Source organism: Sesamum indicum, linkage group LG9 (genome assembly GCF_026168435.1).
Source record: "Sesamum indicum cultivar Baizhima isolate 11 linkage group LG9, ASM2616843v1, whole genome shotgun sequence".
Classification (NCBI taxonomy): domain Eukaryota; kingdom Viridiplantae; phylum Streptophyta; class Magnoliopsida; order Lamiales; family Pedaliaceae; genus Sesamum; species Sesamum indicum.
Window position 1 is genome coordinate 561,706 of NC_142665.1, and position 22,305 is coordinate 584,010.

The 22,305-nt window shown below is 35.1% G+C and overlaps 3 protein-coding genes across 11 annotated transcripts; 1 reads left to right on the plus strand and 2 right to left on the minus strand.

The window, feature by feature from the left end:
- Positions 1 to 6,278: 6,278 nt before the first annotated feature.
- On the plus strand, positions 6,279 to 10,396 carry LOC105170113 (U-box domain-containing protein 9). 4 transcript variants are annotated; one of them, XR_002287807.2, is made up of 5 exons: positions 6,279 to 6,849; positions 7,538 to 8,693; positions 9,490 to 9,582; positions 9,858 to 10,045; positions 10,135 to 10,396. XR_002287807.2 is itself a non-coding variant. In XM_020696729.2 (2 exons), exons 1-2 carry the CDS (start codon positions 6,544 to 6,546, stop codon positions 8,621 to 8,623), a joined length of 1,392 nt encoding a protein of 463 aa, XP_020552388.1. In that variant the 5' UTR covers positions 6,280 to 6,543; the 3' UTR covers positions 8,624 to 8,846. The 4 variants fall into 4 exon arrangements, 1 of the variants encoding a protein (XP_020552388.1); XR_002287806.2 differs by having other exon boundaries at positions 10,163 to 10,396; XR_016067357.1 differs by lacking the exon at positions 9,490 to 9,582.
- Positions 10,397 to 10,815: 419 nt separating this feature from the next.
- CHIP (carboxyl terminus of HSC70-interacting protein) lies at positions 10,816 to 15,139 on the minus strand. Of its 5 annotated transcripts, none has more exons than XM_011090728.3 (8): positions 14,932 to 15,138; positions 14,744 to 14,811; positions 14,522 to 14,585; positions 12,874 to 12,945; positions 11,873 to 12,006; positions 11,557 to 11,710; positions 11,370 to 11,480; positions 10,816 to 11,275 (listed from the first exon to the last, which is right to left on the minus strand). In XM_011090728.3, exons 1-8 carry the CDS (start codon positions 15,043 to 15,045, stop codon positions 11,150 to 11,152), a joined length of 843 nt encoding a protein of 280 aa, XP_011089030.1. In that variant the 5' UTR covers positions 15,046 to 15,138; the 3' UTR covers positions 10,816 to 11,149. The 5 variants fall into 5 exon arrangements, with proteins under 5 accessions (XP_011089030.1, XP_088741059.1, XP_011089031.1 ...); XM_088884933.1 differs by having other exon boundaries at positions 14,740 to 14,811; XM_011090729.3 differs by lacking the exon at positions 12,874 to 12,945 and having other exon boundaries at positions 14,932 to 15,139.
- Positions 15,140 to 17,951: 2,812 nt separating this feature from the next.
- LOC105170111 (adenylylsulfatase HINT3) lies at positions 17,952 to 20,695 on the minus strand. 2 transcript variants are annotated; one of them, XM_011090726.3, is made up of 7 exons: positions 20,232 to 20,693; positions 19,743 to 19,798; positions 19,387 to 19,444; positions 18,928 to 18,994; positions 18,559 to 18,614; positions 18,375 to 18,428; positions 17,952 to 18,296 (listed from the first exon to the last, which is right to left on the minus strand). In XM_011090726.3, the coding sequence occupies exons 1-7, from the start codon at positions 20,421 to 20,423 to the stop codon at positions 18,162 to 18,164; spliced, it is 618 nt and encodes a 205-aa protein (XP_011089028.1). In that variant the 5' UTR covers positions 20,424 to 20,693; the 3' UTR covers positions 17,952 to 18,161. The 2 variants fall into 2 exon arrangements, with proteins under 2 accessions (XP_011089028.1, XP_011089029.1); XM_011090727.3 differs by having other exon boundaries at positions 18,157 to 18,296; positions 18,375 to 18,478; positions 20,232 to 20,695.
- Positions 20,696 to 22,305: the final 1,610 nt, after the last annotated feature.

Here is a 22,305-nt window from a genome sequence, read left to right on the forward strand (position 1 = left end):
GAAAGTTTTACAAGTTTTTTTTTTTTTTTTAGAATATGGATACTTTGTAAACAGTAATATTGAATTTGGATTGGTGTATCTGAAATTAAAATTTATAAATTCCTAATCAATAATAAATATTTTAAATGTATTTGGATAATTTAACCAAGTTTGATATATTTTATAGGGGAAGAAGGGAAATGAAATGAGTGGAAGTTGGAAATTGAGGGTTGGGGTTCTGGCCTCTGGGAATCATAATGGGGTTAGTGGCATGGCTCTTGGCGAGGGCAAAAGGTAAGAGAGAGAGAGTTGAATGATTACAAGTACGTGTTGCTAGTTCAGGCGAGGGTGCAGCCAGGAGCCCAAGAGATTTGGTTAGCTACGTGTTCATGCTTAATTCATTTCATAATCTTATCCAATATATATCTTACATTCCCCACTTCCAACTTTTTATATACTTGAGAATAAATAAATTAATCATTTTGTTATCACAAGTGGTGCTTACTTTATTTTGCATGTTTCACGTGAAATATCTTATTACAAAATTCAGTTTAATTACTCCCACAATCGCCTGCCAACATAAGTTTCTTTTCATTTGGCCAACGGATAAACATCATGAAAATATGTAAGGACGACGAAAACAATTCATTCCAATAAAAATGAAGGGGAGTCGCATACTATTAATTAGTTAATACATGATACTCTCAGTTGGTGTCTAATCAAACATGAATTAATTCGAATAAACATTATTTCATCAAAGAGTATGAGAATTGAACTCCATGCTTTAAAATCAAATTTTGGGTTTGTTTGACAGTAGTGCAAACTAACCTGCGTAAAAGAAGCAACCTTGTCACGTCCCTTCATAATTAAAAGTAGAGAGATTGAGAGGATAGGAGCAAACTCTCTCCCTTGCATGTGAATTAGTGTAAAACATGAACATGGTATAAGCAAAAAGTTGAAAACTGGAAACCATTAAGAAAAAGTTGAATATGTATTAGTGAGGAGCAATGCAGGGTGGTAGATGATCACGCTTTTATGGACTCAGTGTTTGGCATGTAGGAATGAATCAAGGCATGGGATGGTCATTAGCCTGTCCTTCTTGGTCACCAATATTAATGCTTCAACCACGCACCCCGCCCCGTTATTACCTGCATCTGCAAACCATTTCTATAACGCCGCCTTGCCTTCCGCTTTCTGGGCACTTCTTCCCACCCCAGCCCCCAAACATTTCTCTCTACGCCCAACCCCGCTTAACTAGGAATACCTGGGATTAAAGGTAGGCGGCCTAAAGTTATATGGAAACTAGCCCATGCCCATGCCCATCAACTTGTAACTCAAGAATGAGTTGCCTGCGTTCTACACATATCTATATTGGACCTGTTCGCATTTTAATTCGGGTCCAACTATAATAATTTGATGGGCTGGCTGGCTGGATCCTTCCCCAAGTTCACTCCCCCTATGGCCTATATATTATACAAACTCCAATACCTGCACCAAGTAATATTATGGTATGGTGTGTTGTGGTGTGGTGGCCAGTGGTCAGTCGTCCCATCTCCACCCCCTGTTGCTGTTTTATTTGGCTGCAACCAAAACGACAAGCTACCACCAGTTGGGCGCCAGCGGAATGACACGTAACTCCTGATACGGACAACCACCAGGACCCCTCCCCCTCGGGCATACGGGCCTCCTCCTAACCTGTCACCCCTCACCCTGCCGAGATGGAGATTGAGATAGAGATAGAGATAGAGATGCATATATATACATTTCCCGCCAAAACTAACACCCCATTCAATCGTCCATCATTCCTACCCTTACACATTAGGTGGATAGTAGTATCTGTGTTGGTGTGAGGGAGTCAGTGATTTCCTGTGTTCCTTTTCTTTTGTGATTTTTCAGGTGTTGTTTCTTTGGAGAAATTTAGTTTTCATTCATTTTCATTAAATTTCAATCAGTTCTCTATTAAGGGTACTTATATATTTATATTTATTTATTTTGTGACTATGTGTAGTTTAAAGAGAATTATTAACTAGATTAATGATCCATTCATGTAGGCATGTCAATAGACCCCAATTACCCAGATTCAAACCCTTCATTCTAAATTAGGTCCAAATTCAGACCCACACCCAATAAGTTAGAATGATTGGTTCTTAATCGGGTAATATACCCCGCTTCTCCCCGTTCAGACCATCCCCAAATCACTTCCAAACCTCACATCAATTCACATTGCGTGCTTTCTCAATCTTTTAAATCGTCAGCCTCACTCCCTCTCGGAACCCGCCTCCACCTCCGGCGCTTACCCATCGCCGTCGTCGCTTAGTGCTTTCTCAATCCTTTCTCTCGACTCCCTCTCGAATCCCGACGCCACCGCCTTCGGCGCAGACCCAACTCCGTCGTCCCGTCCGTTTGTTGCTCAATAAAGCAAGCTTGTTGCTTTGCTTGCCCTTTGGTCCAATCGCCAAGTGACTGTTGATTTTTGCTTGTAGCCTTCTGCAACTAAAGCGGGTTTCTGTTTTATTTTTTCTACTTTGATGTTGTTTCTTTAATCTGGGCCCGTGTTCCTCTGTTTCTTGAAATGTTTGGCGATGGTAGATCGAGAAATGCTGCATTGTTGCGCAATTTAAGTTGAGCTAGATTTTTTTGCAGATCTTGATTGTAGTTCTGTGATCGGATCGGATCCGGAAAAGCAGGTTTAGTAAGGTCTTGAGATCCATCGGTTTTGAATTGGGTTCAATATGTTGGTAGGATCTGGGTATAAATTTTTTTATTCGGACTTCTTTTGAGCCTGAGTATGGATAGGGTATTGACAAGTCTACATGCATGAACTAGTATATAACATTCAAATATTAAAGATTCTCTAATTAAAAAAGTTAATGATTTTACATTTAAATGAATTAAGTGTTAAGAAAATAAACATAGTGGATATCATATCATGATTATCCACTCAATCAATTTGATGTGTTAATTTTGAGATTCTTATCTTCAACTTTGGACAAACTTTGATTCCATGTGTTTGTGTTTTTCACCCTACAGCTACAAAAGTGGAAGGCGATGGTTAATACTAATCCCAGCTTTCTCTTTTCTTTGATAGGGGGATAGGATAAAAAGATTAAAGATTGATTAGCGTAATTAATAAGGAAGTAAAGAGATTAGTCCCAAATATGGTTTTGACTTTTGTAATTCTTGACCTAATTATATTAATTATAATTACAATGTGGGGCCGGCTTCCCTCTTTCGTTTGATTGGTTGAAAAGAAAAGGAGACCACCTCCATAAATCAGGCTCCACCACATAATTCCATCAGTGCGTTTTCACTGTACTTAGTGCTCCGCTGCGCTGCCCTACATCTACATTTCCCTATTCTTATAGCTTCTTAAGCGCCAAACCAAAAACCCAAACTATCCTTTTTCTTTTTCTTTTATATGTATAGTTTCCACTTTCCACGCCCAACTTTTCTTATAAATCAGGTGCGAATTAGGATTAGATGGTTTGAATTTCGTCACGTCTCTACACATTAATGGAACATTTTCAAAGTCTGTATTCACTCAAAATCATATACTTCACTTCCTAAACTATAATTCATTTGAGTTTTAAGATGTGAAATTTTGATTTTGAAGTCTTGCGTTACTATTTAATTTAGCATGGTTGTGATATTATTTGTATCATTATTGAACATTTATAGAAAAAAGGGCATGCTGAATGCACTATCTTTTAAATGTGGACTTTATATACCACTAGAATGGTTCAATTTGATATAACACGACTTCTCATAAAGAAAAAGGAATAAATAAGAGAATGAAAAAAAATATATAGTATCATTCCGTGGAAGCTAGTAGAGTTTAGGGGTTTGGAGATGAAAGAAAATTCCGATTAAATGTGAATTATGTCATTAAGGATTTGCAAATTGAATTTTCTGTTTCAAAGTTTATAATTGTATTTTTTTTATTTTACTTAATATATATAATTTACGTTGATGTAAATAATTTAATATTGAATTGTATCTACGTCTCTTTATGGAATATGCTTCACAAATGGTATGAATACACCTATAGTCCAACCAACAGAAAACACAATGTAGGAAATTGTAAAAATCATATCAAAAAGACCTCAATTATGGCTCTCTAATCCCTATAATTAATTAAACAATTCATAAAGGAGAAATGTTCAAAGTTGGAAGATATATCAAGAGGCGTACCTGGGGCATGAACAAGTGATATTTATAGTTTTCTCTAACTGTACAGTTTTACGTAAATCATATATTTAACAATAAATCGATTGGTCACCCCGAGTCTGTACGTATACAAAATTGAATAAAGCGGGGATCATATCATAATGGTTTGAATAAAAAGAAGCAAATCTTGACCTGTTTATAATGTAAAATAGATTTGGGAATATTAGATTGTGTACGAGAGCTTTAGCAAAGTTATGTGTATCATTTTTTTTATTAAACAAAATGCACTAATATTCAATTTGTAAAAATAAATAAATAAAATAAAATCCAGATATAAATAATATTAAAATATGGGCACAAGGAGCAAATAAATAAATATAAGTATGAAATGAATTGGGTGGGGGCCTAATTGTTGAATCCCAGATTGCAACATTTGGTACCAAATAAAGCTGGCAAAGTGTTTGGTATTGTTATGTTTGGCAACAAAGGTGACGTCTACTTCATTTTCAACAAATTTCAGTTATGGAAGTTTCAACATTTAGTTGGTGTGTATGACATATAATACCATCATCAATATTCTCAAATTCGACAAATTTATGTTTCACTCACTATAACCTCATTACTATAATGTAAATAATATATATCCGGAGCAAATACATATATTAGAATATTATTCATACCACATAGGTATAATAAATAAAAAAATTATATTCTTTTAATATCTAAAATAATTATATTTTTTTAAATATATCTATAATCGAATATTTTTAGCTCAACTCAGGAAAAAATGAAAAAGAAAATGTATTATGAGCGGTACGCTGCCAAATGTTTTGTGCTCGCAATCACAACAATAGAAGTCGAGGCAATTATAATAAAAAGACAAAATTGTCCCTCGAGAGTTGTGAGAATTAAATGATGAAAAAGGTCAACTCTCCCAAAATCATCCACCGCAACAATGTTTCCACATGGACATGGATTTACCACACACACACACACACTCATCATCATCATCATCATCATCATGTCCAATTCATTCCCATGCATATTAGTAGTGTCTTAATTATTAACTATTGATAAAAACGAATATTGATGATTTGGCAATAAAAGATTGTTTATTTCTTAAAATACTTAACAACAAAATTAATTTGAGACTCGCTAAATATTTATGACATTTAAATTATCTAATAATCTATAGAATAATTTAATAATGTTTTTTTTTATTGTTAAGTATGGAAAGCAACATCTTATACATTTTTGTAAGGTGGAAGTACAAGTGAGAAACATATATAACTCAATGTTCCTTACATTCCCAACGAATATGTCCTTCATCATTTAATTATGTTGTTATTACTATCACAAATCCTTTTTATTCAACAACATTAAATAATTTAACGTTTCAAGAACATCCTATTTCTTTGTTTTTTAAATTATTCAATATCCACATTCCACTAACACTTGTTCTTATTTCTAGGACTCAAATATCATGTGTTTTTTTTTTTTTAAATGCAATTGAGCCGTTGTGCTCTCATTAATTTTAAGGTTAATATTTAGTGTAATTATTAGATAAATTTTATGTAATTTGTATTTATGTTTAATATCCCTACTGTATATTTTCGTCCAATAAATAATTCATACTTACCCCCAATTAGTTTATATATTTATTATAGATCGAATATTTTTTTAAAAAAAATTAAATTATAAAAGTGAAAATATATATTCTCACATGTATTAGCATACGAAGATGTTTAAGGGTGAAAATGTACTCCTTGCACATAATTGCGGGTGAAAACTATCCTTATATACGTGTAGTTACGTTAAACCTTAAGGGAGAATGACATAATTATCGCTAAATTTAATTTATAAAATAACATATGCTTACTGAAAGAAGATTTTTTATTCAAACTAAATTTAATTTAATTTAATTGATCACATAATAATTAAATTATATAATTAATTTCAGATGGAAAGTAGAATTATGGGCATGGTAGACTCTAAAAGTCGTAGAAATAAATACAAGGGAATATGAAATTGGGTAATGTAATGTATATGTACATAGTACTTTGTGCATGACGAAACCCTTGTATATCACTTCCGCGTAGCCTGCCAGCTGTCCGGCCATGGATTCCCTGATTGCATAACCCACGAGAAGGGACCCCACAAACCCTTACCCCCGCTCTCTCGTTCTTATTCCACACTTCACTCACCGTTTGCAGAACAATACAAGAAAAGGAGTGACGAAAGAACTCGAATTTCTAAATCCCACTCCTCCGGGGAATAATGCAAAAGAGGAGTAGCGGAGAGAAGTCGAGGAGCCCATCAAGATTTATGTAATACAAGATTTGGGGGATATCTTTTTCTTTTTTTTTTTTTTTTGGGTCTGGATTGGAGGAACAAGTGATGGCCAAGAGTGGTGTATTTGAAGGGGATCCAACGACGGTGGTGAAGGCCGTGGAGTTGAAGAAGGAATTGCAGAGAATGGTTAGGGCAATTGTGGATGAGGATGATGTTAATTTGGAGGCTCTCGATAAAGCCCAGCAAATGTTGTTTGCTTTGAGGGAATTGAAATTGAAGAAAACCGTTTCTTTGAAGCTGCATAATCATCATTATGATAATGAAATGGCTTCCGGCACGGTGCCGGAGGAGTTTAAGTGCCCGCTCTCCAAGGAACTCATGAGGGATCCTGTGATTATTGCCACCGGACAGGTTTTTTTATTCTGCTTTCACTGTTAATGTTTTAATGTTTGTGCGCGGGTGTGGTGTTCCTTTTTCTTTTGTTGTGGATGAAGTTTTCCCATGTTGTGGTTGGAGTGTTTAGTTTTTTCTTCTTCTTCTTCTTTTAGTGAATTGTGAACCGGGTTTGGTTGGAACTATGAGAATTTTGTTGAGAGGGTATGGAGTTTCTATGGTTGGTGGAATTATTGTATTCTCGATGTTTCTGGACTTCGAAATTTTGATTCTTGAAAAAGGTGAATATGTTGATGGGGTACTTGAAGGGGTTGTTTGACATGATTAATGATGAATCAGATTGAAATGTTTGCCCAAGTTTACGTTTTCAGTTCTTGCTTTGATGCTCAATTACTTTTGTCCTTGTTGCTGTTAGTTTTTTCTTTCTCTGTTTTATCCTGTTCTTGTTCTTCTTCCTGTGTTTTGGATAAATCTTGGGCATGGTGGCCGGTGAAATTTTTTGGGTGACCCTCTGTTTTGCTTTAACCTTCTGTTTAAGGACTGCTGTTATATCTTGTCATGAGCAGTTGAGGTGGTTACATTGTTTGACATGGATAGAGTGTTTACCTGAATTCATGATGTTGGAGTTTTCTAAAAACGCTTTCTGCAATGTTAATCTTTTTCTGGATTGTTGACATGTGGCATTTTGTTCTTTCAAAATTGGCAGACTTATGACAAGCCCTTCATCCAGAAATGGTTAAAAGCTGGGAATAGAACATGCCCTCTAACCCAGCAAGTGCTATCACACACTATCCTTACACCTAATCACTTGATTCGGGAAATGATAATGCAATGGTGCAAGAATCATGGGATCAAGTTGCCAGACTCTGTTTCGTATATGAGTGAAGAGGGCTTGACAGGAGCTGATAGGGACCATTTCCTTTCTTTATTGGGGAAAATGTCGTTGACGTTGTCTGAACAGAAAGAAGCTGCTAAAGAATTGCGGTTACTGACAAAAAGAATGCCTTCATTTCGGGCACTTTTCGGTGAGTCAGTAGACGCTATACCTCAGTTGCTGTCTCCGCTTTCTCAAAGCAATTGTGAGAGTGAGGTTCACCCAGACCTCCAAGAAGATGTAATCACAACACTTTTGAATCTTTCTATTCATGACAACAACAAGAAGCTTGTCGCCGAAACACCTACAGTGATTCCCCTTCTTATAGATGCTTTGAAGACCGGAACAATTGAAACAAGAAGCAATGCAGCGGCAACGCTTTTTACATTGTCGGCGCTCGACTCAAATAAGGCACTAATTGGCAAATCCGGTGCCTTGAAGCCCTTAATTGACCTATTGGATGAAGGGCATCCTTTGGCGATGAAAGATGTTGCGTCGGCTATTTTCAATTTATGTATCATTCATGAGAATAAGGTCAGAGCCGTTAGAGATGGTGCAGTTCGAGTGATACTGAAAAAGATCATGAGTAGACTGCATGTTGATGAGTTACTCTCCATACTTGCTATGCTGTCGACCAACCAAAAGGCGATTGAGGAAATGGGAGAGCTTGAGGCAGTTCCTTGCTTGCTCAGTATAATTAGGGAGACTTCTTGTGATCGCAATAAGGAGAACTGTATTGCCATCTTATATACTATTTGCTTCAGTGATCGGTCCAAGTGGAAGGTGATGAGGGAAGAAGAGAGCATGTATCGTACAATATCTCAGCTTGCTCAAAACGGCACTTCCAGAGCTAAGAGAAAAGCAAGTGGCATTCTTGAGAGACTGAACAGAGCTGTCAATCTTACTCATACAGCTTGATTGAGTACTTTGAGCACATATTCTGTAAATTCTACACCACCTAGTTTTTCCGTCCTTTGCGAAAATTGAGGTATCTTGTGGTCATTTTGAACTGTCTTTATGTATATTAGATATCTAAGCCAGGTTTGATCTCAATGTTACGGTTTATAGTTATTGTGAATAATAACAAATGGGAAGCTTTAGTTGGAAGGTAATCTTTAATATATTGGTCATAATTGATGCACATGGTTCAGAGCATACTACTTTGTTTTCACTTGAAAGCGTTGCTGTCAGTTGATTGAGGAAGCTTTTGTTTCTTTCTATGATTATTAGATTATCGGTTAATCATTCTGTAAGTTTCAAACTGCACATGGGCTTCTTAGTAGGTTGCTTAAATTTCAGTTAGAGCATTAAATTCTTGTTTTGGATTTGTCTGCAAGTTCTGTACTTGCTGCCTAGTTTGAGTCTCTTTCTGGTAATAACTTTGCGCTGCTATTTTCTACTTGTTGTATTGTCCATGTAAACTTTTAAACACTTCACATGGCTTACATGACACTCATGGACAACTCAAGATCTCGTACTCTTTTACGCTTTTGTGGTAATTCTTGAGTCAAGATTGCATTTAGAATATCTAACGGGAAAAACATGGCCGTATTGAATAGGTATCATGTTTTCGACTTGGGTGGTCCATCAAAAATTCTTCCAAACTTTTCTTTTGTGAATGCCATGAATCCTCAGCCCCTTATCTTTATGATGATCATATGTTGAACAAAACCACCTATTCCGTGAATATGGCTCTAGCCTTGGTTCTTTCCCTTGATGTCTGATATCCTCTTTTTGATGTTTTACTATGTATGTGGTTTTAACATAGTACCGGTGGCACATAGGTTAGAGATGAAGATGTTGATATAATTTACCAGGGGTTGCTCAAAATGTACTGGATGGCTGCATGCAAGTCACTCAATCTGAGAAATGATAAGGTTCTGTTTGAACAATATCCCATCTTCTGCATTGTTATTCAATTCTTTGTGCTCTTCTGAGTACTAATATTTATTTAAGCCTTGCCAAACACGTGCAACCTTTGTTGTCCTGTAGAAGTTGTTATATTATAATAGAAAGACAGCTATGGACAAATCACTTAGCGCAGAATATGTTGTAGTTCGTGTTTATTTGTATTTAAATTAATTATATTGTAAGTGTAATAATACTATCATTAAAATTATTTAAATCTTTTCCGCATAATTTGCTATTGCAGTATCTAAAAGTGAAGAATAGATTTTGTTGCCGTCACGTCACGGGCGGTGGTTCATCATTAGAGAATAAATTTGGCCGCCAGGGGCGGCGGCTTATCATTCAGTCTGATGGTCCCCCAGTCTTTGCTATTGCTCATCATCTCACTCTTAAAATCGGTTTTCCTTCCTTCACTAAGGAATCAATTCTTTGGTGAGTTGAACTACTTTTGCCCTTGTTACAAAATATATAAGTTTTTTTTTTTTTTATTTTCAAATAATCTCACGAATTTGAGTATACAGATAACCTAAATTTGCTCCAACTATGAAGGTATATTGCGATACCACCACATTGTCACCATGCGCCACCGCTGACATCCACAGCTGCCGGTTGGTCTGTCGTACCATCAGCAAGTACTTCACCATCTGCCACCACTGGCCGTCGGTCATACCAACACCAAGTACTTGAAAAATATTCATAAGATATGAAAGTTTTGCTTATTGTAAAAGAAGGGTAAAACTATGGAATTCTTGAAATCAATTTCAGGAATCTTTTAGTATTTCATTGATTACTCTTTTTTATTTTATTTTTCCTGAGGAAAAAAAAAAAAAACAACCCATGCACGCACACATGGATAACACTAGGTCCATTGACTGTGGGTTCACCAAATAATTCTTAGAAAAGAAATGACTTATTTTTGCAGTACTGGATATTATTATTATTATTGGGAAAAGTATTTGTTTCCACTTTTTCATATAGACCCACGGAATAAATTGAAGGGAAAAAGGGTGGGTGTGGGGGGGAGGGGCTCTACCATGTGTGACTGTAGAACTTGATGCTTGCAAAAGTATTGCAAGAATGGGGACAGACCACCTTACCTCCCAACTTCCTGTGCCCATATTGGATGTGTATGATTGAGCTTTTGATCAGAAGATGGCAAAAATTCAAGAATGATCCCATTTTTTCATGTTAGGCTGTGGCAATGAATAAAGAACCCCATGCTCTTGGTTAAGATACCAGATCCAATCAAATGTCAAGTTAATCAAATGAAGGAGATGTTTTCAGCTCGACTTTTGTCCGAATAGACGGTACATAATTTGGACTACACTTCCATTGGATCCCATCTTTAGGCAGAAGGTCTACTACTACAACTGTACAAGCTGAACCAGGTGTCTTCTGATCATCTACAGAGTGCTATGCTGTACATTTTGGGATCACAAGATTCTGCATTTTAGTGCTACTGGTATGAACGTAATGACCTGCTGCTTTCTGCCAGGCGTTCAACAAAATTCAACATAAATAATTGAAGCAACGACATCAATCCATCTTATAGGCCCATCCGTGCTTTTCCAGATATGCACTTACAGCTTCTTTTATGGCCAAATTTGGTACCAGCTGTGATGGATAAAGCGATTCGCGGGTGATTGGGTCAAATCTTCCCACCTAAGAGGTGGAAATCATTTAAAGGGTAAATGAATGTGTATAACTGGCAATTCTAGCTATAGTATCAAACAAGATAGAGAAATGGCAAATTTACTTTCTGCAGATGGTCGAGGATCACTGCTCGCTCGTACGTAAACCCACTTGGAGCGATTACGGGATCACGGAAGATGTCTAACGTGATTTTACAGCATAGGTAGTCGGGCACCTGAAATTGTTAACCGGTGTGATGAGAGCTAAGAAGAGGGAAAATCGTGTTAAAGAATGAGGAAAATGATGCTCACCTCAGTTGGAGTATCATCTTCGGCAGCTTTGTTGAATACTCGGCCTAAAGCTTCTAATTGTTCTAGATTAGATTTTGCATTTTCATCTACAAAACCTTCCATTTCAGAAGCATCAAGGAAGTGTTTCTCCTTCAGCGCCGCCTCACATGCTTCTCTAAGTTCCATACACGCCAAACCATTAAGAAATCAATAAACAGTCGGCAAAATGATATGTCTATGAAAGTTAAAAACAAAATGAGGACATACAGTGAAAGACGCAAGGATAGAGGAACCAGAAACAAGACCATAAGAGCAAAGTGAAACAGATCGAAATTACTTTAAGTTTTGGAGTTCCCAAGAACGCTTCGTGGATTCATGTTCCCATGCTAAGTATTTAGCCCTTGCAAGCTCCTGCCATATTTCCTCCACCATGTAGCTCTTAGGGTTTGCACCCCTTCCCAAGTCCAATGCCTAAGACATTGTTCAGACATTAAAGTTACATCACGACCAAAACAAGATCCTCGTCCACAAATTTCAAGTGTTGATCAGGATCATACTAACAACAGAGACGCTATTCCCATCCATCATCTTGATATATTCCATTAACGATGAGACATGTGCATCATTTGATATATCCCGATAATGATGAGACATGTGCAAATAAGACTACTAGCATATACATCAATATATACACAACTCAAACAAGAACTATCTACTCAGTTTACCTACAGCAACTATAATTTAGAGCAGATGTCAGTTATATATAAATGAACCATGTATGGAGATATATAAAGAATTCAATAAGCAACTAAGCATAGTATTCCTTTCTAGTGACTTTCTGGAGATGGAGGCTGGGAGCAATCACAAACAAGCACTTCTGTTTGCATAGTAATATTCAGCATACAAAGAAAATAATAATTCTTCTTTACAGCAAGATTAGAAGCCTAGATTCTTATTAAGTTTGCATTATAAGTAGAATACATCTTGATTTGCCCTTTTCCTTGAGGTGAGATGAAGAATTGGAAAAGAATATTATTATTGAGGAAGCATCAAGGCTTTTAAATTGCTGTGGTTAAAAAACTGGTTATTTGTCCGTGCAATTGAACGAGAAATAATCTGAAGCCTGGAAGTATATATCATTGATTGCATTTTCAGAGATAATGAAGAAAAGCACCAATGATTCAAAAAAGGTCAAATGTCATTCAAGTAAGACAAAGTTCACCTTATTTCTTGTGAACCACTTCAATGACTGAACAAAGTAGTTTAAGAGGTGTATAAACAGAGTTTCACATATGACTACTTGCAAAATCATCTTTGAAAAGAATAAAAGCCTCTTACTTTTTTCAATTCCTTGATACCTTCTGCATATTCTTTCCTTTGCAGTAATGCCAGACCAAGCATATAATGGGCCTGTTATCATCAAAGCACTCACTATATAATCTAGATATGCAACCAGCAAAAGACTTTTTAGTTAACCTGTTTTAGCAAATAACATACTAAAACATATAAGATAAGCAATTAACGCTGTCATCTGACTAGTTATATCCAGGAGTAAGCAACTGCATGGTTATTCGTCAAAAGAAAAAAAAAAGGGAACATCATGCTAAACTCCATTACCTGCCATTAGACATGCCTAACTGCTACGAATTCATCTCAGCTTTCTTGAGCTTACTGTTCATAAATTAAGGTAATAATGAAGGCATAAGTTTGCTAACAAAACTAGTATCAATACCATTTTCATCGAGTCTACCAAAACCACAGTTGCATATCTATGTTCAGTTGCTATGTTAAGAAAGCTGTGTTATGAATGACCAGTATGTTCATGATAGTCACTGAGGAAGTCAAACTTATATGCATCCATTTTGAAAGTTATTAAGTAAACAGATCTTGACTAAATTAGCTGGTGCTAGATAAAACAGTTCCACTAGTTCATGGGGCATTCACACTAATCTCTTATTCGTCATATGTGCTTTCTCAAGCTGCTAAAAAGGTGATCCAGAATCTACAACTATCTGATATTTGCAAGTCTTCTGATCCCTGAAACGTTAGAACTAACAAGTCGGTTGGTCCATTTACTTTCCATGTTTCTTAGCATTAAGACATATTTAGTCCTAAAGATGGCATCAAGATAGAGCTTATGCCTGAGATTAATATCAGAATCTTGCTCCTAGTGTTACATTTCTCATTAGTAAAAGCAAATACCTCAATTTTCATTATATCTATTATTTAAAGTCTTAAAGATAAATAGCATATGTTGAAAGCTTCGAAATTTCCATAGTATCTATGATCTAAAGATTGATGGTTTCTTTAACTGTGGTAAATTATTAAATCACCTTGTGTCCTGGTAAATTGTTACATCAACTTATATTCCAGGTATTGGAGGTCATTACATAGCATCTACAATCTGCCCCTTGAAATTGTCTATACTAAAGCCTCCAGGAGCAACATGAATTACAAAACAAAGAATCACTCGAGCATCTCGCCCTACAAAGCCAATTACACATGAAAACAAGACCCAACTTACAACTATTCGCAGAAAAGACACTCCCACTTTATACTCTACCAGCCAACAAACATATTCATTCTGGGATGCACTTACACAGTCACACATGAAAATAGGAGAAAGGAGTTTTAAGGGGAGGAAAAAGAGATTATCTCTTCAAAGAACACCTTTAATGGTAAAAATGCATGAGCTTACAAGGAATTTTCTCGCACAATATTTCCCTTTATTCGTGGACCTATTATTTCTATGCTCAACTAAACATCTTTCTTTTTCCTTTATCCCACAGTCTTGGATAAATTTCTAAACACTCCTGGATTCATTACATATAGTCGTTTCAAAGTAGAGGGATACATCTGGAGACAGTGAGGTCTCATAAAGGACTGCTGCTTTCCCTAGATACTCTACCAAAGGCAAGCTGAGAATAAGTTAAAAGTTAATAGAATAGTAATGCAGTCTTTCGTAAGTTCTCTATATAAACCAGACCTTGACAGAATAATGATCCAGCTGAATTGCTCTTCTGCAATCCTCCTCCACTCTTGTCCATTCACTACACCCCAATAAAGCCCAAAACCAATTAAATAATAATTAAAAAAAAGGAAGAAGAAGAAGTTACTTCCAAGGAAGAAACGAAAATGAAAATTTTTCAGTAGCCAACAAATGAAAAATAATGAAACGTGTTCTAGTGATGGTGGTGATCATACATACTTCCGCTTCCGATGGCAGAGAGCGCGGTTTGTCCAATATATAGGCACATTAGGGCACAACACAATAGCCTAGGAGAAGAAATTTAACCCCAAAACTGAAAATTTCAGAAAAGAAACATGTACCCAAAAGTATATATCTATATTAGCGATCCGCAACATTACATTTAACAAGAACGTAGAAAAGAATACCTCCGTGTAAGCATCAATGGCTGCGCCAAATCGATCTTTTTTAAAGTAACGATTACCATGTAGCCTGAGTTGCTCCGCCTGTTTCGCGGCGGACGCCACCACTGCCGGAGACATTTTTCACTTCTCCCGTCACCCTATTCTCCTTTTCCCTCCCTCCGTTTATATATAATAATACTATTTGAGCAGTGCGTGGGGGGGGGGGGGGGGGGTTACAGAAAGACGGATGCAAATATACAAAAAATGTACGTTATGGGAAGGAGAGCCAAATGATGTGAAGAATCCTGAAATTTTATTATGTCGGAAAAATGAATTGGAGTTTTCCATTTAATATATGTTAATTACGTCTATGTCTATCAAATATTCTTTTTAAACAAATTGAAATCGGACTACAAATTTAAACCTGGTCAGCCAATTCTAGGATTGAAAATTAAATTACTTGTACTCGATCAGATAAAATTTTGTCTGAATTCTATTTAATAAATTTAATAAATGAAACCTAGACAAAAAATTTTATTTGATAAGCTTTTAATTTTGATTTGATTAATGCAATAATAATAGGGATAATTATATTAACACCCTCCTTTTACACAAACCATTCTTGCCTTTTCCAAAATTACAGAAATCACTCTTAGACATTAAAATCCAAAAATGTTCTTGTTGACCCGGTCAAATTTTAATTTAATTTTTTAATAACATAGAAGCCCTCAAGAGTGTTTTGTAATTACCAAAAAGTAAAAGGGGTGTCAAAATAATATTTATGAGAATGAACAATATGACAACACATATTTTTTATTATTTATACTAATTATGAATTTAAATTTAAATTATTTTATTAATTTATATTAATTGAATTCGTATATAAAATAATATTTTTAATAATTAAAATATTAAATTATTTAATTAATACTGATATATATGGTCCAAAGAAATTTGGCTCAAGTAAAATAAAGAACTCTCAACATCTAATAGGGTCCATGACGTTAGAAGAAAGGAAAATTCAAGGCTTCCCTCGTTAGCCCAACATTCCATATGAGGGAAATGACAAGCCACTCTCAAATTTGGCCCAATTATGTGACCCAATAATGATGATCGGGCTAAGGCTCATACCAGTTGTCCACACATGACATCCACCTGGATTGTCACGCATGACACCTAGCCCACATGGAAGACGCGTGCCAAAAAGGTCCCCTTAAAACCCTAGACTCTTAGAGCAGAAGGACTCCCTGTTGACTAAGGAATCCTCAACGATGAAGAATGCCTCTCAGCTTGAAGTCATGCTCTCCTCTGAAAGATTAGCAAGAGATAAGATCGAATTATGGCTTATCTTAACAACTTATCCACTTATCCCAAGACTAGAGGAAACATGCATGTTCTTCCTAAGGGGGACATCCACTATAAATACAAGTTTGGTCCCCAGGCGAAGGACACTATGCAGACTCTAAATTCTTGCTGTCAAACTCTCATTTTGCACTCTGAACACGATTTCTCTTATGAAATTCGATCATCACACTTCAATTCTTAATTATGATTTATTTTTTATGATTATTATCTCTTATATTTGATACTAACTTAAGTGTTGGAATGCTAAAATGTTGTTTTGAAGATTCCATTTCTCAAGTTCTTTATTTGTTGGCCTAAGTCCAGCACCGAAGCCCAAGTTTGTTGAACCCGTGCTATATTCGCACACATCAATTGACGTCGTTTGTGGAAACACAAAGCTCAAAACTTGAGTTATAATGGAGACTCATAGCAATGCTGCGGACAAGCAAAAGGCTGTGGAGGCACCTGACAACGATCAGGTTTTGAAAGTTGTTGCAGGGATGTCCCTGACCCCTACTAATGGAGGGTCCGCTCCAGTACCCCTGGTCCCTCAACTCCTTCATGTGCTCTCGTTCCCACTGCCCATTGCAGCCTATAGCCTCACCCCACTTACACCCAACCTTTCGCCCTCCTCCGCCATTGTTGGCCATCAAAATATGTGAGTATAAAGATATACATATAAATATGTCCAATTATATATATTTATTCGTATAAACATATATACATATATGTGTAATTTATTGATTATAATAAAATTTATTATAAAACAACAATAAACAATAAGTTTTTAAGTTTTAAAAATTCAAAAATTTAAAATAATTTATACAAGTGATAATATTTTTAATTTGAATTTATAAGCTAGTAACTAATTTTTATTAATATATTAATTAAATAATTTGATATTCTAAATATTAAGAGGTGTAAATTTATATACAGATTCAATAAAAAAATAGTTAATAAAATAATTAAATTTAAATTAAAAATAAATAATAAAAAGTATATGGAGTCATATTATTGATAACCATAAACATTACTTTGACACCCCCTCTATTTTTTGGTAATTAGATAAATATTAATCGAACATAAATGATTTAAAAATTATAAGTTTATTTTATTATTATGAGATAATTATATTTACACCCCCTCGCCTATTACTCTTTTTCACAAACCATTCCTACATATTCAAAAATTTCAAAAACCACCCTTGACAACCTTTAAAACTCAAAAAATGCCCCATTGACTTGATCAGGTTTTAATTTAGTTTTTCAATGATAGAAACAACTTTCGGGGTGTTTCGTAATTACCAAAAAATAGAGGGGGTATCAAAATTTAAATATAATTTCTCAATCTCCAATTGAAATTCGAAATAGAAAAATAATCAAACAAAATTCGAATATAATTTTTTAAGTTCAATATTAATTCAAATAAAATTAAAAAATAATATATTAGACTCGAGTCAAAGTATATTTAGCCCTAGGTAATTGGGGCCATCACCCGATGGGACTTGACCAAACCCAAAGGGGTGACTTTTCCAATTCAACTTTGGGTTGCGAATTATTACTAGTATTGTTATTATCTTTGAAGAGGTTTGATGTGAACTGTTGAAACACTAGTCCAAACCAGACTGGACTTTTAACCGTGACGACCGTAAAAAGTACACATCAAAACTTAAGAGAGAGAGAGAGAGAGAGAGAGAGAGCTCCAAGAGTGTAACTGATCCTTCAATTCAAGAACAAAGCAACAGCAGCAGCAGCATTAGGTACAGAGCATCCACATTATTGGACTGCAATCTCCATTTACCATTAATGTAACTCATGTACAAACTTATCTGACAAAGTAGCCGAAAAGAATACAATCTTACATTAATCGACACAATAGTAACTATAGACGGAACAAGAACGATCCTCTCTTTAGTTCCCAACAAGAGTGGATGCTTGACCTTCGCTGCCATCTTCATATCCGTTCACGAACGACAGATTTTCACGTATGTGATTTGCAAGTTGTGAACCTTCTTGATCTAGCTTAAGTGGGCGCCTTTGTATGCTCTATGAATGTTTATCATATCAAGAATTTGCTCAAAGGTACATTGAGTAAAAGGAACAGAGAAAGGAATTGGAGTATACCTCAGAAGCCCACAAGCAGTCGTGTGCCTTACGGGGAATTATGTGAATGTGAGTCTGAGCTTGACATGCCGCACAAAATTACTACAACCATCAGTTATCTCGATCTGAATATTGAAAGGCAAACTGATACATCTTTTTCAATGGGACAGTTGAAACAAAAGTTTGGGATTTGATTATAACTTACATGGTATATAACTTGGCCTGCAGCTGCACCGTTGTTAACTAGCAAGTTGAATGAATCTGCATGGATATATCTACAGAATGAGACGCTTAATTTCACGAGCCAATTATACCGAGGCTTCAATTTTTTCTAAGGTCAACATGGTGTTAGGGTTTACTGGTTTAAAGATACCAACAAAATATGCACTACGCCACAGGAAACAGATAGTATGGCTAAGGCCTTTATTCACATGCATGCTCACAATCACTGCTATGCGAAAACCAAAATCAAACAAAAGAATAGCATTTTATGATAATAAGCAATAACAGTGCCATCAATATCGACAGATGAGAAGACTAAATCATGGAGATCTTAGCCAAAGAAGAACCCTACCACAGCCAGTAGCTTTCATGATGGCACTACTAATCAAAGGCACCTTTGAGCACATGGCTGCTATTGTCTGCATCATGATATTTCAAGTTAGAGATACCTAAAAATGCAGGATCTTTTTGAATTGGGGGATTATGTAGTTACTTTTCAATATCTACAGTAAGGGAATATGAAGCGTGAAACAGCGGAGAAAAGAGAGCAGTTGGAATAGTTTTATAGATACCAAATATGCTCATCAAACCATGGTAGCCAATATTGCAATAAAGAAAACAGCACTGTCTTCATCACAGTATAGAACAACTTCACATTGGCAGAATTGGTGAATTGACAAAAATAACACACATTTGTGTATGATTTTTGCTCTTAAACACGAGAAAAGCATACTTGTATTCATATTTATCACAATGTTAGGAAAAGAACATTAGATGAAAGAATAAATCATAGTTTACTAGGACAACTTACTGATGGAGGAGTGACGTCTAGTGAAGGAAAATGACATTTTGGGATAATAAGCGAGTGCCTGGAAGAAAAAAAAAAATGCAGTTCCAGTTACAAACCACAAAATAACAAAGGTAAAAGAGGATGAAATCAAACATTTGAGCTGTACCTATTGAATCTATGCAATCCTTATGAAAAAATTCAATGAACCAGTACATTTTCAATTGCTTAAATCAGATAGAGACATATAGACATTTCCAGGCCATGGATCCATTAGGACAAGAATTTCAACAGAACAAATTGCAATCCCACCTAACATCAAGACCTCATCCCATGAGGTCAAGAAGAAATATAAGGTGTTATAACTGATGATACCTTACCCATGACACAGAGGATATGTGTCCAAAATGCAAAGGCATGCATCATCTTCATACACCTGTAACCAAAAGGAATATAAATTCTAGTCAGACCTCGCAAGCTAAAGACATGAAGAGTAAGAAACAGAGTTCTACTTCTCATTATTCGCAGAACTCGAATTCAACTCAATGCAGTGGCTCTTACTCTTACAAGTAAAAATTCAACAAACAATAACTCAATCTAAACCTTTAACAATCAAGCTACTAAAGGACAAAGACATTCATATCATCAAACAACATCAGCAAACAAGAATGAACTTACACAAATCCAATTACTCACAAGATTACAATATTGCAACAATTATCAACTAAAACAAGACCCAAGATAAACTTGCTTCAGTAAACTCCCTTATGTACAACAGATTACTGATAGCTCCACACATAAAGTGAAACCATAATTAAACATTTGCAAAACAAAACAATTATCAAGAAACAGGCAAAAAAATCAGGTACCTTCAAAGCAGGAGCTTCACCACGAATAATCTTGCAAAAAACACAACCTTCTTGTTCCTTTACTTCCTTCTCGCCGTTGGCGTCCCAAGAAGCGCAAGGCGAAGCCGAGAGGCAAGTGGGCAGCAGAGCTTCTTGAGAAGGATTGATGTGGGAAGCCAGCAGAGATAGACGACGCCGAACACGGGCCTCCATTTCTCTAAGCCAAGAAAAACAAAAGAAAACTTGATCCTCGGCTATGAATGATACTCCGCCATGGATCTCCGCAAGAGACTTTTGAGAAGAAGACGAGGAGGGATGAACTGATAGTTGTTATCGAGTCGAGGAAAAATTAACAGTCGCAAGTTGGCAGAGTGTTATTATCCACAGAGAAACACATCACCGAAATTGAGGATGGGATGGGCATAGGGCGGATTGTCTGCTTCCCTCCCTCCACTCAACTTTTCTCTTCTTCTTCTCAAGGAATTCTTTCGTGACGTTTAGGAATATTTTATGTATGTTTGAATTTGTTTTTAAGATAATTTAAAATAAATATTGTAAATTTAATTTTATATTTATAAAAATTATTATTTATTATTAAATTATATTTTTTATATATATTTATGTCAAAATAATTATCAAATAAGGAATTTTTATATTCATTTCAAAAATAATTTAAAAATAAAAACAAACATAATGTTTATTTCTCATAATAATTGTCTCCGGAGAATTAATCAAAAGAACAATATAGTAATCGAGCATAATCGTTTATTAATTTTGTTTTCAATATTATGAGAATAAATTATAAAAAATATTATAAACTAATGGATTAAAGTTTGAGAGTATTTAATAACAAAAATGAAAAATAAAATAGAAAAAAATAAAGTTGACGTATTTGAAAAACCTAGGTAACATACGCTTTACCAATAAATCAAGGAAGTTGGGCTAGAAGTGCTTATAGCTTTTGATATTAAATTAATTTAATTTAAAAATATAAATTAAAAAATAAAAAAAATACTATTTTTAGCACAAAAAAGAAAAATAAAACCTTATAAGTGTTTAAAATAAGCTCTCACAAACACTCATTTAATAAAAGGAGTTGTCTATAATTGGGTAAAAATTTTTTTTATTATAAATCATGTTTTCTGTTAATTTTCTTTTTTGGAAATATGATAAATTGATTGTTATAATATATTTTAAAAATTATTTATTATATACATACAAAAATAATATGCTACGACCGGGCAGCACATGTATAGATATGTGGGCAGGGAGAAATGAAAGTGAAGCCCAGCCCAGTACCAACATTTGGGCCTAATGAGAAGCCCATCTTATATGTTTGAACAAGGAGTAACTTAAGCAGGAAAAAGAATTTTCCGTCCTGTCTCACTACTATGTATGCTCCTATTATCTCACTACCCATCACCCTATCACTATACTAATAATTAATCCTACAAATTTTCACACTGATCCCAACATTTACCCACAACATGTGAGAAAATTTTAATGAATGAGATTACATGATATGAATATATATAATAAAGTGTATAGTAAATGAGGATGAGGAAATTGGAGAGAAGGGACGCCCCACTTTCTGGTAGGCAGCCGAAGCAGTTTACGACAACGGGTGGAGTTGGCGCCGTGCTATTGTTAGCATTAAGACCAAATCCAGAAGAACAACTCACGTGCTACACAGTTAAAGCCAAGCAACTAATTTTACCATTTCTATTCTCCGCTGCCTTATTAATTGTTTGTTTTTTCGGATGGATTTGAATTTTCATGTCATTTATTGTGCTACTATTTAAATAGAATTCTGACTTATTCAATCATAATAACAATGTATAAATTTAATGAGATTTTTAGATACAAAATTCAGATTGGTAAGATTGATGTTCAATTATTAAGAAGCCGTCAATTCGAGTCCCATCAATATATGAGTATTGATTTATTTTAATAATAGTTATTAATTAATTATATATATATATATTTGATATTAATAAATATCATAATTGATTATAAAATTTATGATTTAATAGTAACTCATTTACTAAAAAAAATGGCAGAATTTTTTCTTTTTTCTATGGGTATTTAAAAGTCT